The sequence below is a fragment of the Diprion similis genome, chromosome 14 (assembly GCF_021155765.1).
Source record: "Diprion similis isolate iyDipSimi1 chromosome 14, iyDipSimi1.1, whole genome shotgun sequence".
Classification (NCBI taxonomy): domain Eukaryota; kingdom Metazoa; phylum Arthropoda; class Insecta; order Hymenoptera; family Diprionidae; genus Diprion; species Diprion similis.
The window spans coordinates 9,448,812-9,464,034 of NC_060118.1; the positions used below are offsets into that span (position 1 = coordinate 9,448,812).

The 15,223-nt window shown below is 37.3% G+C and overlaps 2 protein-coding genes across 2 annotated transcripts; one reads left to right on the forward strand and one right to left on the reverse strand.

Annotated features, from left to right (window-relative positions):
• Positions 1-1,695: 1,695 nt before the first annotated feature.
• LOC124414539 (EH domain-binding protein 1) lies at positions 1,696-9,470 on the reverse strand. The gene is made up of 18 exons (XM_046895501.1): positions 8,677-9,470; positions 7,002-7,209; positions 6,601-6,782; positions 6,306-6,517; positions 5,990-6,131; positions 5,654-5,887; positions 5,378-5,567; positions 5,134-5,300; positions 4,819-5,041; positions 4,451-4,645; positions 4,223-4,312; positions 4,030-4,143; positions 3,723-3,932; positions 3,256-3,402; positions 2,933-3,150; positions 2,640-2,828; positions 2,248-2,389; positions 1,696-2,085 (listed from the first exon to the last, which is right to left on the reverse strand). The coding sequence occupies exons 1-17, from the start codon at positions 8,778-8,780 to the stop codon at positions 2,308-2,310; spliced, it is 2,907 nt and encodes a 968-aa protein (XP_046751457.1). The 5' UTR covers positions 8,781-9,470; the 3' UTR covers positions 1,696-2,085; positions 2,248-2,307.
• A 1,466-nt stretch (positions 9,471-10,936) lies between these two features.
• On the forward strand, positions 10,937-13,548 carry LOC124414546 (probable cytochrome P450 6a14). Its single transcript, XM_046895511.1, has 6 exons — positions 10,937-11,133; positions 11,218-11,587; positions 11,673-12,010; positions 12,078-12,317; positions 12,401-12,652; positions 13,385-13,548. Exons 1-6 carry the CDS (start codon positions 10,947-10,949, stop codon positions 13,546-13,548), a joined length of 1,551 nt encoding a protein of 516 aa, XP_046751467.1. The 5' UTR covers positions 10,937-10,946.
• The last annotated feature ends 1,675 nt before the right edge of the window (positions 13,549-15,223 follow it).

Sequence of the window (15,223 nt, forward strand, 5' to 3'; positions counted from 1 at the left end):
TAAATTACGAATCATAATTACACATACGTACATATATCACAGGTAGCAATTCATGAATATTAATTCTTTAGCTAACATAGATAACTGTAGCAATGGAGTACACATTGTTGGCAAGAATAAGTATATTTGTTATATTTCTTGTATACAAACACACGAGTAGACATTCACCATGTCTTTGTATCATGACGTAAATGAAAACTTGTCTGAGCGATGATCGAATTATAGTGTAGTGTGCTTTGAGAACCGAAAAATGACTGATACAGTATTAAAAATTCGCTACAGTAAGTGTTATTCAAATAATCATATGTGAGCTCGGTTATTTACGCTCACACTTGCAAAATTTAATGTGGAGCTAAGAATTGAATGAATCGATTATAAAAAAGTTTATTCAAAAGGATTTTTCAGACGACATAACATGCTACAAATACACGTCAAGGAAACTATCAGTGCAGAAAGATTGCTATTTTTCATATTTTTTAAATGTTCCACATAAACATCCCAACAACATATGTTCCAATTCGTTCAATTTTTAATTCAGTAAGTAAATCCATTCACATTTAAATAGTATGTAGGCATGTCGCGTACTTTTAGAACCGGTGTCACTAGTGATTGCATGAATAATGAAGAGATAAAAATTGTTGTTCAATTTTTGATTTCATCAATAAATTGAGAAATAGTTTAAAATACATGATGTAATCTTTGTTAGAAAAAACTGTAGTCAATTATAATTATTCTACTATTTCATATGTACAATACACAATGTTAATAAATATTTTCTGAAACTATGATTGCCAAGATATTCGTTTAATATATAGGTATTCTTTCTCCGTTTCAAATAATGAAGCGTGACTGTAATTGATTGTACGTGTTTGTTATTTTTCTTCGCTTTTCAAAACTTTTCTTTCGACATTTGTTTGTCATATTTACCATATATTTGGTTCTGCCTTGCATCATTTATATTCGCTATTTTACCAGTCAATTGAAATATCGTCGTAACGACGTTTAAAAGTATGCCCTTAATAACAGAGCACCGCTAATTTAAAGCTCATCATTTATTTATGTATATAAGTAGTAAGCAGTATAATACCTATGTAACAGAGTTGCGTCGTTATTCCATGTAAATAATATGGTATTCAAAAACCGAATAAATTTTTCTTTTTTTCGTAAATATTTCTTATTTTTTTGCTCCTTCTTCCTGTCAGCATTATTTCTAGAAGACCACGACGATGATCTGTACATAATATAAGATAGCCTTTTGTTCTAATGAGATATTGAGTAACTGATGAGAAATATGGTATTCAAGACATCGACTCAAATATTGGAATAGTATTATAGATGAATCAGAGTAAAAAGTAATAAAAAAAAAAAAGAGAAAAAGAAAAGACTAATCGACTTACGTATGTATGTATGTATGTATGTATAATACATTATATACTATGGCACCGTACTTGAGTATGCTTCTGATATTTTTTTAATAATATAAAAAAAGACTGAGTAACAATAACAATAAGTAACTAGAGAGAAAAACGAGCGTATAAACAAGAATGCAGCACACACGAAAAGACAACCTTCAAAATTTCAAACGATTAAGGATTAACAGCTACTTATGCCATAGATCTAAACTTAATAAACATAAATTATTTATAATTCAGTAGCCAACTATTACAATTAATCACTAAATTGCTTTTTCTCTTGTTCTTCATGTTTACGAGTTGTAGATTAGATTGCAAACATGAATTGGGGTGTTGGGCAAACCGATAAATTTTTTTCAGCAAATAGACTATTCAATTTCAAAGATTTTTAAACTGTAATAATAAACCAATGATACGTTAATATGATAATAAAACTTTCTATTTAGGAATTTGTCAATCTTTGAAATTTACACGCATTGAAGATATCAATAAACGAATCTATGGTACAGGTGTAACCTATACGTATAATTGTAAATTAGTTACTAACTCTTGTTTTAATTTTCTTTTTTTTTTTTTAATTTCTAATGTCATATATTATATTATCAATAGGCTGATTAGGACAGATTAACTGTGTATTCATTCTTTGGCAGCTCCACAGCAACACTGGACGTACCTTAACAAAAAATTCGATTCATGTGTAAGAGCTTGTTTGTTCAAGTAAAAAAATTTTAATATACAGAAGATATAATCTGTGGGAAATCTCTGCAACGTAAAAACTAGCAACGTCACAGCAATGTCTATAAAATTAACTGAATTAAAACTACCTACTACTAACCTCGACCACATAACGTATCGTCATCCTTGAAATAATTTTTGATGAGCAGTAAAGGCATTCTCACTGGACGATGCAGTTTCTGTTACGTTGAGCCAATCCAGCTCGTGAAAGATCACGCTCAATCTCATCGTCATCCTCAATGCTACGATGAGAAAAAATACAACACAAATGTTAAAAATAAATATTACGACATGTAGTAATTTTCTTGATTGTCCGGTATCAATAACTCTGGAGACTAAGGTATAAAGTTATGGAAATTTTTTTTAATAAGAAATAATCAGGTCAATTGTCTTATTATTTCAAGATGCTTGAAATAATATTGCATACGTGAATCTTTGCCACGAAATGGCAGAAAATTATATCCAGTGAAACGTAATATTAAAGGTACTTACGCTCGTTCCTGGTTATCAAGGTGATGCACCAGTTCGTCTCTCTTATTTACAATCGATACCAATTCCTCCAAAAGAAGATTTTCACGAATCTTTTGCTCCGGCGTTTTTTGCCAATCACAAACGTCCAGGATGCTGCGAAGTTCTCGATTCAACAGTTCTGAACGACGTTCCAAATCATCCTCTTTTTCTCTGCATGAAAAGAAAAATGAAAATAAAAAACTATAAATATTGAATCGAACGTGAATCAGGATACGTATAAATGCGTTACGCTTCTACCCTTCGTCTGTGCTTACAAAATATTCAGTTGCATCTGCCTTCTAAGAAGAGCATTCTTCTTGTTGACTAGAGTGAACCAGAGAGACATCAATCTTTCCGTTTCTTCTTCATTATCGCTTTCCATCGCCGCTCTAAGCTGCTTTTCCAACTTTCCAGCCTGTACGTCTATCTGATTCTGTTCTCTCTCGAGAGCCTCCAACTCGTTTTGGATGTACGTTGTCATGTCCTTTCCAAACTGCGTTAGAATAAACATTGAATACGTCAGGTAAAGAGCCGGTGAATTTCAACCAACACCAAGTCTCAATAGTAGCTTCATTGACAATATTAATGAGCTACATACCCCGCGAGTTGAATAGATGCTACCATCAGGACTAGTATTCTCCGGCGATATTCTGTCCATAATTTTCGAGAATGACGATAGCGGCGATTTTTTTTCTCCGTCTGTTGCCCCTGTTGCACTTGTAGGAACATTACCATTGTGTTCAGACTGAAATTGGAAGGACCAAGTGATTCGAAGCGCAGTATTTCAATGACTTCAATTTACAAAAATTTAAAATATTTGTTTCATAAAATTGTTTCACAAAATTTCACAGTTAAAAACCATGAGCATGAGACTGTATCGAAACTTCAGAATTATCTGTAATTCAGTAAAACATAAGTAGATGCGAAATATACTCCTATTTTGCAAACCCAATAATTCAGTCTGACTCTAAAGTTGCAAAATCATAATCTATTTCCTTTCAATGCTTAGCTGCATTAACTCGCCAACTAGAACTTCATTTAAAATCATAAAAATATTTGCAGTACCTTAATGCTCAATCTGTCTCCAGGAGTTGAAGGTGTAGAAGGAGTAGTGCTGCGACGTGGACTGTTGTTTTGATCGTCGATGGTCCTTGTTTCGGTAGAATTTTCATCACCGATTTGACTAGTATTTACCGCTGCTCCCATTCTGGCTTCAGCTATCAATCGCCGGGCTCTTTCGCGCAGCTGAAGCTGCCGCTCAGCGTCACTTTGCCCCTGAAAGTAGGTGCATAACATGAGTCATTTCATTCTCGTGATATTCAGTGATACTTTGACGCTGTACTTTAATACACAAGTACATTTCTTTACCAACCTCAACCGGACTGGTGGCAGCGGAATTAGTTGCAGGTTGCTTGGCTTGGTTTCTTGCCTGCTCCAAAAGTTGTCTAGCTCTTTCCTTAAGCTCATCATGTCGAGTGACAAGAGGCTGAGCAGAGAAACACAGATTAACTGATGCATTCCCATTTTCATACCATAGATTCTATCGCTAAATAATCAATAATTACATGCGGTAGTCGTGGGTCAGTAGAAGTTGGAGATATGCCACGGCATTCCGAACTCCCTCGGCTGCTTCTGTCAACCGAATGCAACGAGTCCTGAAATGAATTGTGATCTTTATCGTTACACCGGTTATTGACGAAGGATGAACCCTTCCTTTCTTTTCCATATAATGGAAGATTCCTATACGTTAACGTGAAAGGCTTTGCTAATTACACAAAATTAAGCACACTAACAGTGTCTCGCGCAGAGGACTGTGATTTTGCTATCGAAATCGATTGCGACGATTTATCCTGGACAACTTGAAGCTCTTCCTCATCATCGGAACCGAAGGGATCCGTTAGCTGTCTGCGTGTCATTAAAACTGGCCTCTGCTGCTGCTGCGGTGGTTGTGGTTGAGTTATTTGTCCGGTTCTAGACGGTGATTTACTCTGAAATAAAATATAAAATCAAGTAACAGACAACTGTCTAATCGATCGGAATTCAAATGATCAGAGGAAATATTTTATTGTCATTTGTATGGTTCAACGAATTTCGAGGAAAAGGAAATTTACCAAGTCTTATGATTGGGCCTGAGAAAAAAATAGACTATCTTAAAACGCACCTTTTCTCTTGCCGCATGCTTTTCTTTCGTGGGCGACAGAACTTTGCCCAAAAAACTTTTTGAACCCGCCAAAATTATGTCCTTAACATCCTTCACGCTTGAGGGTGATTTATCTTTGCCGTGCTGATCGTGATCCGTAAGATCGGTATTGAGACTGAGGTGTAGTTTGTTCTTAAGACTGTCTATACCGCTTTCGTCACGTTTTAAGTCGAACGGATTTGATCTGCGAGGTAAATCAGATTTGAATTATACCAGATTTCTTGCCATGACAAAAAAAATTAAATTAAAATGATAAGGAACTTTGAATTCCCTCACCTTCTGTTAACGTCGGTCTTGTTATTCCTTTGTTCGCTCTGCTCCTTTTTACGTAAATTTATTATCTCCTGACCAAACAGTTGTACCGTAACATCAGTGTTGTTGTCTGTATTGAATCTACCGATCATGTAAGAAGATTCATCAGTTGTTTTGCCAATTTGTTGTACCTGTAATAGAGAAAATGTTTAGATTATTCTAAACTAGGTGAAATTCGTCTGTTGGCGGAATGAATTTTTTCACAAACCTCAAGCTCGTGTCCGGTAAAGTGAGCCCTGAGTTGGTACAAGTACGTCATGACGGCCAGTTTGTCAGGTACAGTTAAAATCTCCATATCAGCCGGCTCTATCACTCGGGGTATGCCTAACGCTTCCCCAGCGTCAAAAGCTTTCTTGCAATTGCCCTTGACATCGTGCAGCAATAAAGTATCAACATCTCTGTAAGGGAAAATAAAACAAAGGTGTGTCATTTCATCAGTTTGAGGGTAAAATGTATGACAAGATTTATCCAGAAATTAGCTAACATTAAATCAGGTCTAAAATGATGGATAATAGCACAGAAAGCCATGCCGTTGCGCCAGGAAGTGGTGAGGTTGGTAACTTTTACTCCTGGGTAATTTTTTGTCACGTCTTTGCACCATTCGAGGAGGTCTTGACCAGGCGTTGTCTCCCGAAACCTTGGAACGACGTCCGAAATCCCCTTTTTCAAATCCAGTGGCTGTAGCGATAGTCTCACCGAGGATTGTTCAACGTTTTTGCTAAGAAGTCAAGTAGATATTTTTATCCTTGGACGGAAAACGGTCGGGTATTTCCATTTTTATAAACAACTAAAATGTTTATCTCATGGAGCAGACACTTACTCGTTCTCTATTGCAACGTTATCTTTGGATGGAGATTTTTCTACTTTATCATCACCGCCGCTTCCCATCTGAGCGATGTCTCTTGCAAACGGATTGTTGTTGTCATTCACTGGTGTTGTCTCATCCTTTGACAAGCTAGCAACTGATTGATCAAAAACAAAGGAAATATTGTTAGTCATTTATCACAAACATTATTTGCTGTTTGAATATATCCGCATCATTCCACTACAGATTTAATCATACGGTATTTCAGAGAGTTCATTCAAAGGGGCTTTAAATCAATTGTAGTCGATTAGAAACTGTTCGATTCAATTACTGCTTATCGGTGTGCTGGCAATTTCACTCTCCGTTAAGCTGTTAGTGAGTAGATCCAACTGCGCCGAAATGTCGAGAACCTCTTCCAGAGATTTCCCGCCAATCTCCTCAACGTCTTCAGGGATATCCTCATTGTCAAAATCGTCCAACGGAGCGATGTCGCTGTTATTGTTCACCGACATCAAACTGGCCATGCTCTGCATGTCCTCGTCCCTATTAAATGAGGAAGCATCATTCTGTCAGGATAATTTTGAACATTCAACAGTCAAGTTGTATCAAATGAGCAAATTTCTTACGTCGCCTTTCCCTCCCTGAGAAATACGCATGACAAAGTGCACTCCAATGTAGCGCTGACAATTTTTTTCGATGTTGGTTTCAGCTCTAATTTTAGTTGCTGCTGACTCGATTCAAGGGAAGCATATTTTTTCATATTTATACTTGTCGCTGCGACGTGTCGCCGTTTTCCTGTTGTTGAAACCTGAATTCACATGCATAAAAATTAGATATTTGAGAAGTGGTTATCGATTTTACAGCAAGAATAATACAAGACCAAAGTTTCCCATACTTTAACTTTTTAATCAGCTTTGATTTCAACAAACAAATTTTCATCCAAAATAAAACTACGTTTATGTTCGTATATACACTTTATAGGGAAAGTAATACCGTGGATGAGGGATTTTTGAAAATTTTGTCTTACATCTTCGATGACAAAAGTCCACTCTTTGTCTTCCAGTTCGTGAGTTCGGGGGTCCTTGAATAGGGTAACGGAAACTATGTGATTGTCTGGTACAGCCCAGCTGATGTTTCCCTTCAGGGGATCGCTGAGGGTTGGTTCCCATTGCAGAGGCTCAGAACTGACTCTTCTACTCCGCCTGGTCCACACAACGCTCAACTTATTCGGCGTCCTGCAACAGACGTAAATGTAAACAATTAAAATATAAAGAAAAAACATTAAACTCGAAGTTCTACATCCCGAGTTAAATTTGTTGTATCCAACTTTTAGAATATACTTGGAATGGCGTTGGGAAAACGTTGATTTAGTCTGTGTAATGGATCGAAATTTCAGCCACAATCTTTTAATTTTTGTACATTGTTGGCGTTGATGACTGAGATTGATCTTTTAATTCAAAGTATTAATTGTAGGATCAGGGTAAATAGAAAACAGAAGCTTTTATTTCTTCGAAAGAATATATGAAGTTAACGTCAGTATATTCAAAGAATACTTTATGTCATTTGTTGGTATGTTATCTGATTCTTTATGAGCTAACTCCGCTCGCTGATAAATGAAAGAATGATAAAATACTTCCTCAGGCTATTTAGAAGGAAACTTTTAATTTATCGTAAAAGTAAGAGATAAGATTTGCAAGATTGTTATTGTTGGAAACTTTATTTTCCAGTAAATTCTCATGATCTTCAAGCTCTATTGCTTGCTCGGTTTGTTAATTCTTCTATTAGAGGTATGTATATTGAATTGACTTGAGATATCATGGCAAGTGATCAATACTAGCAAATATTGACATGCTTGACTCTCCATGTTTTCTCCTCAAATTTAAACAGATTTCGGTAACTCAGAAGTGTCTTAGTAATTGACCCTTCATAAAATTAAGCACGTCTTAACGTACTGTCAATAATAAAAACAGTTGAAATTAGAACAATATCGTAATGCAAAATTGGGAAAAAGTCACTACTTTCTTATTTTGACAATGACTTTGAAGGAACTAAGATTGCAAAATATGATTACAGTGTTGTTTCATTATTAAAATTTCATCTAAGCGTGAATCTGTACGGTAACGTTACTAACTTAAATACAATAATAATAAGTTGGATTTGAAATAAATGAAAATGTTATCAAGTTGAGAAGTCACAAACAGGAAACAGACATAGAGCTGTTTATTTATACCTTGGCTTGCGTCATTAAGATTCCTTATCAACTGGACGGAATTTCCCTAATGTGAAATTAAAATTACTCCTTCCATGCACCAAAGATGTCCGTCGTACGATAAAACTGATTCATGATAAACAGGGCAAAACAAGTGTAGAAAGAATAACAGACGTGTGCCTTTTTGACTCTAGATTCAGAAACACTTCATGCAACGAGTTGTCAGTGTGGACTTGTGTAATTAATCGTGCAAGTCATGGAACGGAGTCATAGTCCGCAAAAAGTTGAGGAAAGGAAAGAGAAAAAAGAATATAAATGCGTAAATCCACGAATGACCGTAGGAACGGGTGACATGCACAAGGTCGAAAATATTAATAAAAATTGAAATGTATATACGTGATAAAATTATCCCAAAAGCACGGGAGAGTGGGATATCAAATTTCAGCTGCTGCCGATGCAGATGCAAATATGTGTTTCTCTCTCTCTCTCTTACCATTTTGACGTAGTTTCCAAATTTACTTCGTGATAAGATACGGTGAACTGAAACTTGGCGGCTCTTTTGTTAACCCTTTGAAGTCTCTTCCACACGGAGCTCATACTTTCTTCGCTTTTAATACCTCTCTACTAAAGCGTTGAAAATATTTCTTACAACTGTAGTGTTCGAGATCGATTCATAAAAGTGAATCACCGCTCTCCACCGTCTGTTAATAATATTCTAGGATAAATTTGAGCCCGTTCATTTCCCGGAATATTATGACCAATACTGGGACAGGTGTAGGGGCAGGCAAGTAGAATGTCATGTATTAGCTGTAACAGGCCGATGATAATGCACGTGGGTGAATCGAACCTCGGTTAGATCATAAATCCTGGCTTTATTCGCGAGATTCCGAACGATTATTCGTGGCTCATGAATGTCTTAGGTCATCGACGCAAGGTTCTTTAATCATGCATCAGCGTTTGACATTTCGCATTGCTGTGTGCCAGGGTATAAGTATCACACTCTATACACCGCTACACATCTATGATCGTGCCTCGACCCTGAACCGAGCTATTCCGTCTGCTTTTTTACACCGCTTTTTACGCAATTGCAGACGATTATCGAATCGCGCGAATCGACCTGCTTTACGGCTCGCTGCTTGGGCTCGGTTTTTATCTTATTTATTTATCACTCGGCGTTCACGTTTCACCAATTCTCGATGCGCCAGACCCGACCGCACAACACATCGTCGCAATGTGCCTCCGTCCCTAATTACAATTGCACTGAATCCTCTGAATGTGCCTTGCCTGGCGCTACTGCGGCTCCGGGGTATCAAGATGGGAATATAGTGAATATACCGAATCTATTGATCGCAGATTACGCTGTTACGTGAGGAGAAACTCTAGGGAGAAACTGGCAACTCGATTAGGCTGTTACGTCATAGGCGGGAATAACTTGCAACCCAACATGACTACCAACTGTTAGTTAAAAATCACCACGATAAGCGCGCGGACTTACTACCTTCGTTACCGACGCTTGGCTACGTTCGACTTAATCGGTAAATACGTTGAGTAATCATTGCTATTGGATGGTAGGAATTCGTGTAGGTCTCGGTCAGTAATGATAGTAGCCGCTGAGGTACTCTGAGTTGATCTTACTTATCGGTATATGATTTCTTCGACTAGGTAAAATACGGTTTTCTTAATTACTGAATTACGAAATTTGAAGAATAATTTTGAGATCATTCTAGGGCATAGATGGATGGCAGGACCGAATCAATTTCATTTTTCATAATTGTCCCCACCCATGCCTGTGACGTCAGTTATTACGTCACTTCCAATTATGGCTTAAGAATCCACAATAGATTAAAGTAGTTATGCGAAGTTCAAAAAAGTTGCGATTACTCAATGATTTGGCGACTGGAGAGCATATTCCGAATTATTCGCTGGACTTTTTACTTACAATGAAACGCATCCTTCCCGGTTTTCTTAAGTAATAAAAATTTTTGTACGTTGAAGTGATATTAGTTGCAGAGCTGCGAATGATATTCGACGATGATGTCATTACAGATGCAGTATAGCGAAACATAGCTAGCGAGTGTAAAATCAGCCAAACTATCACTTTGTTTGCGAATCTGTACAAGAACAGCGTATGCTTTAACTCTATATTCAGTATTATGTATAGCTTAAATCTGAGTATTTAAGAATGAATTGAACTTTCAGAACTTCAGTTAATGTAAATATTAGTCCTTTAAAATTCAACAAGACATCATTTGTTAAACGATCCTTCTGTTATTTCCAATTTACTACAGAGCGTGTGCACAAATATAGTGAAAAAATTTCGTACACTTAGAGAAAAAAGTGATAGAATAAATTAAATGTCTGGTCAAGGGTAGGAAGTAAATGTTTATTTCTGTCAATTCAAAATCTGTTGGTCTAACAATATGTTTAGGTTGTTTCAATTGAATGTTGTTGGACCAACAGATCTCGAATTCACACAATTAAATATTCACTTCGCTGCACGTGACCACACATTCAGGTGGTAGGGGCACATAGTATATATAGGGTGAATTTTGTGACTATCTACAGTTTAGTGATTTTTATAGTGCCGCGAATCAATATTCGTGAAAGACAACATTTGACCGATATGAACAGTTTCTTCAAACACTCAATTGAAGTCCACTTATCGTAAGACGTAAATAATCCTGAAGCACTGCGTGATGCGAAGTTGTACAAAACCTCTTAACACGCATCATCGACTAGCACTCGTGAAAAATAAGAGGAAACATGTCACCTCACTCCAAGTACTTTGTCGTTGAATTCGTTGGAATAGCAATTGCAATAATCTGCGTCGTGTACACATATTTTAAGTACGTCACCTTGAGATACTGGAAAAGAAAAAACATTGAATATGTCAAACCGGTTGTTCCATTTGGTAACATTTGGCCATTACTTTCGGGCCGGTCTTCAATCGGTAAGAACACTACTGCAACCTTTAGAGAACGATCACCATTCGTGCTAGAGGGAAAAACTATATTTATCTAGTGTTATTTTGCAGGTGAATTGTTTCGGGATCTGTATTTCAGTAAAAAGAAGAGTCCCGTATTTGGTATCTACTTGTTGCACAAACCTGCACTTGTAGTCAACGATCCCAACCTCATACGCTTCGTTCTCACAAAAGAGTTCGCGCATTTTCATGACCGTGGTGTCTATTGCAACGAGAAGATCGATCCCTTGTCGGCGCATTTGTTTGCCGTTCCCGGTGAAAAATGGCGGTTTTTGAGGAGCAAGTTCTCCCCCACATTTACTTCGAGTAAAATGAGACAGATGTTTTTCACGATGGGAGAATGCTCCGAGAAAATGGCTGCATATATCACTGACAAAGCGAAAAATCGCGAGTTGGTCGAAATCAAGAATCTCGTCGCGAGGTTGGTCTAACGATTGTTGACGTATAATCTAAGCTCCTGACTTTACAGTAACGCTGACATTCTTACCTAATATTAACAATCCAAGGTTCTCCACTGACGTCATAGCTTCGGTAGCCTTTGGCATTCAAGCGAACAGCATCGAGAATCCTGACGCAGAGTTCCGAAAGTGGGGTCAAAAGTTCTTCCAACCAAATCCATTAAAGAATCTTCTTTTACTTTTGGCTCCTACCTGGCTGGACCTGTTTAAAATTCCAGTCATTGAGAAGGATATTAGCAAATTCTTCATCAGTGCTTTCACTGAAACTGTGGAATACAGGATCGCCAACGATGTCGTCAGGAAAGACTTTTTGGATCTGATAATGCAGCTCATGAACAAGGGTTACATAGACAACAATGATGAGAAAACGCGTGCCCAACTGTCAGGTGAAACATCGATCTAGCCTCATTGTTATGACCGGAAAATTGGTAATTTGCGTGTAATTTTTAACAGGGATCGACAGGAATAAAATAACCATGCTCGAAGGAGCTGCGCAGGCCTTCGTATTCTGGTTAGCAGGGTTTGAAACCTCATCGTCAACGGTCACTAACTGCCTCTACGAGCTGGCGCTACATCAGGACATGCAGGAAAAATTAGCCGACGAAATCAACAAGGCTCTGGCTGCCAATGAGTTTGGGAGCATATCTTACGACAGTATCAAGGAGATGCCGTATCTTGATAAGGTCATATCCGGTTAGTTCAGTTTCTGGACTTATAGTCCTCTGTCTCATGTCGCAAAGCAATGGTTCATGATGTATCCTCGATCCATTGGACAGAAACTCTAAGGAAGTACCCGGCTATCCCGATTCTGAACAGGGAGTGCACGGACGAAATTGATCTGCCTGGCACTGGTCTTCGCGTTGCTAAAGGAACCGCGATCATCATCCCGGTTTATGGAATACACAGCGACCCCGGCGTATTTCCAGAACCAGAAAAGTTCGACCCGGAACGATTCACTGAGGAAAATATAGCCAGCAGACATCAGTACCATTACCTGCCGTTTGGCGAAGGGCCCAGAAACTGCATCGGTGAGTTGCAGAATTGGGGGTAGTCTCGCATCTCAATGACTGTTTTAAATAATTTTTTTTTTTCATATGGTACAATTTATTTAGTAACTTCAATTTTTTTACACATAAAAGAGAAATTTATAAAGTATTACGGAAAATTTTTTTTGATCATTTTTTATAGTCCATTTCGCTGGTGTGGCTGCCGTCTGAAGTTACATACATTTAAATTTGACTGATACGATATCTCGACTTTAAAGCATCCGATAAAAAAGAGATTATTATAAAGTAGGTATATGTCTTGTCGCTGTCGCGGGAGACAGAATTATGCGAATTCGATCGAAAAAACAGAGAGCCTAACAATTTGAGCTGAAAAAAGGATCGAAAATTTCAAAAGTCGGCCATTTCATTGTTTTTGCAATGGTATTTTCATAATTCTGCTTCAGGCGATAGAAACAAGTTTACTTTTAGATAATCTCTGTGTTCATTTTCGGGTACTTTAAAACTGAGATGTGAACCCAATAGGGGTAACTTCATGCGGCCATATCAGCGAGATTTACCCCCCAAAAACGAAGAAGAAAATTTCCGTTTCACTTTGTAACTTCCTCTTTGATATGTGAAAAATTTGGAATTGTTGAGTAAATTGTACTATAGCAAAAAAATTATTTAAACAAGTCATTGTGATGCCAGATTACCACCTTATACTGGACCTGGACTGTAAGGTTAAGCGTCGATCGATTTATGGCCTCGTTTTAGGCATGAGGTTCGGATTGCTCCAGACGAAGGTCGCCCTCGCCAAGCTGCTTTCCAAATATCGTTTCAAACCGGGTCCGGGTTTGAAAGTACCAATGGTGCTTGACAAAGGAAACATCCCCATTGGACCAGCGGGTGGCATGATTCTCCGAATTGAAGAACGATGAGCACACGTGAATCACGTTTATTGAAAACCAATAATTAATAATAACCTAAAAATGTAAAAGAATTGATAAACAAAGTTTGAAAATTAATATCTTTCGTACATTTTTTATTTTCGTCTGGACTTTCTCGTATCAAAGCCCAAACGTAATCTCCTATCATTTTCTCATTATACTGCCCGCGATAACGTGAATAACGATAAAATTCATTAGATCTTGGTGAAAACGTATTCCTTTTTCTTCTAAGTAAGCAGACATATTAACTATCAACCAAAAACTTGAAGTCATTTATCAATGTAAAAAAGATAAAAACAAACTTTATAAGTAATAAGGAAAAGTTTTGGTTATTATTCGATATATAGAAATCAAAATTTATTTATCTTAATAGAAACTCGTGAAAAAAGAAAAAACTTTTAGTAATATATCTGTTAATTGACCGGCGCCTGTATAATCTTACATAAGCTATAAGTTTACGATAGACTCGCACGATAATGCGAAATTTTTTCACGCCGGAAGAAGAATAAATTTCAAACCTGTTATTCAAAACATAACACATAGTCTCGTAATACAAGCTAAAATCAGTGGCGTAACTAGAATTTACGGGCCCCGATGCGAAAAAAATTGATCCTGTTAAAGACATCTTTTAGATAATGTTTCGTCAAGTACCTAAAAGAAATCCGCAAATAGACATCCGTCAATCGACTATGATGAGTCTTTTTTTAAAAGACTTCTGTTAGATATCTTTTCGATTTATCAAACAAACGGCTTCCAAAAGACACCTTTTCGACATCTTTAAGATACAGTGCTGTCTGGGTATAGTTTCATAGTTGTAATTCAGGAATTGAAACGGTTACAAACCGTGGCGGTCAGCAACTAACTAAATGTGCACTTCAAATCGCACTATGTATTTAAATATTGCATCATTCAATGGCAAGAACAGCACTTTGTAAGTGTTTCGACGAAGGTAAGAAAAACGTACGAATTAGTGTGATACGCCAGAGTCAACTTTTCACAGCGAACAGATTGTGTGACATTCCTGAATGATGACAATCGAATTCAGACATAGGATTACGAAATCTTATCAACGGCTCGATAACACTAGTAGTGGGTTCTAACATCACTTGGGACGCAATAGTTCCAATCTTGAATTTGTATGTTGCAGAAGTCGTAGGTTAGTAATATAGTAAAATAATGGTGCCGTACTTAAAGTATCTTCCCGTTGAACTGGCTGTTTTTACATATATCTGTTTGAAATATGTGACCTTCAAATATTGGAGCTTAAAAAACGTCGTTCACATCTCGATCGGTAAGGTAAACTGTAAGTCAAAATCACAACTTTGCTTCGAACCCATAAAAAACCACTTCCGCATTTCTGTTCGTACAGGTGAATTCATCCGTGATGTGTATTCGAAATTCAAAAAAATTCACGCTTATGGAGTCTATTTAGGTATTCCGCAGGCCTACACTCGTGATCAACGATCCTGAAGTCATACCAACGACTAGTCCTTCTCACAAAGGAATCTGCGCACTTTCATTACCCGACGCTGGATGAGAATACCTTGAGACTAAATTCTCCTTGACATTCACCACGAGTAAGATAAAACAGATGTTATTTACGGTTAAGAAGTCTTGGGAAAGACTTTGCGCGTTCGTTACGGACGAGGCCAAGAATTTCGAGCGA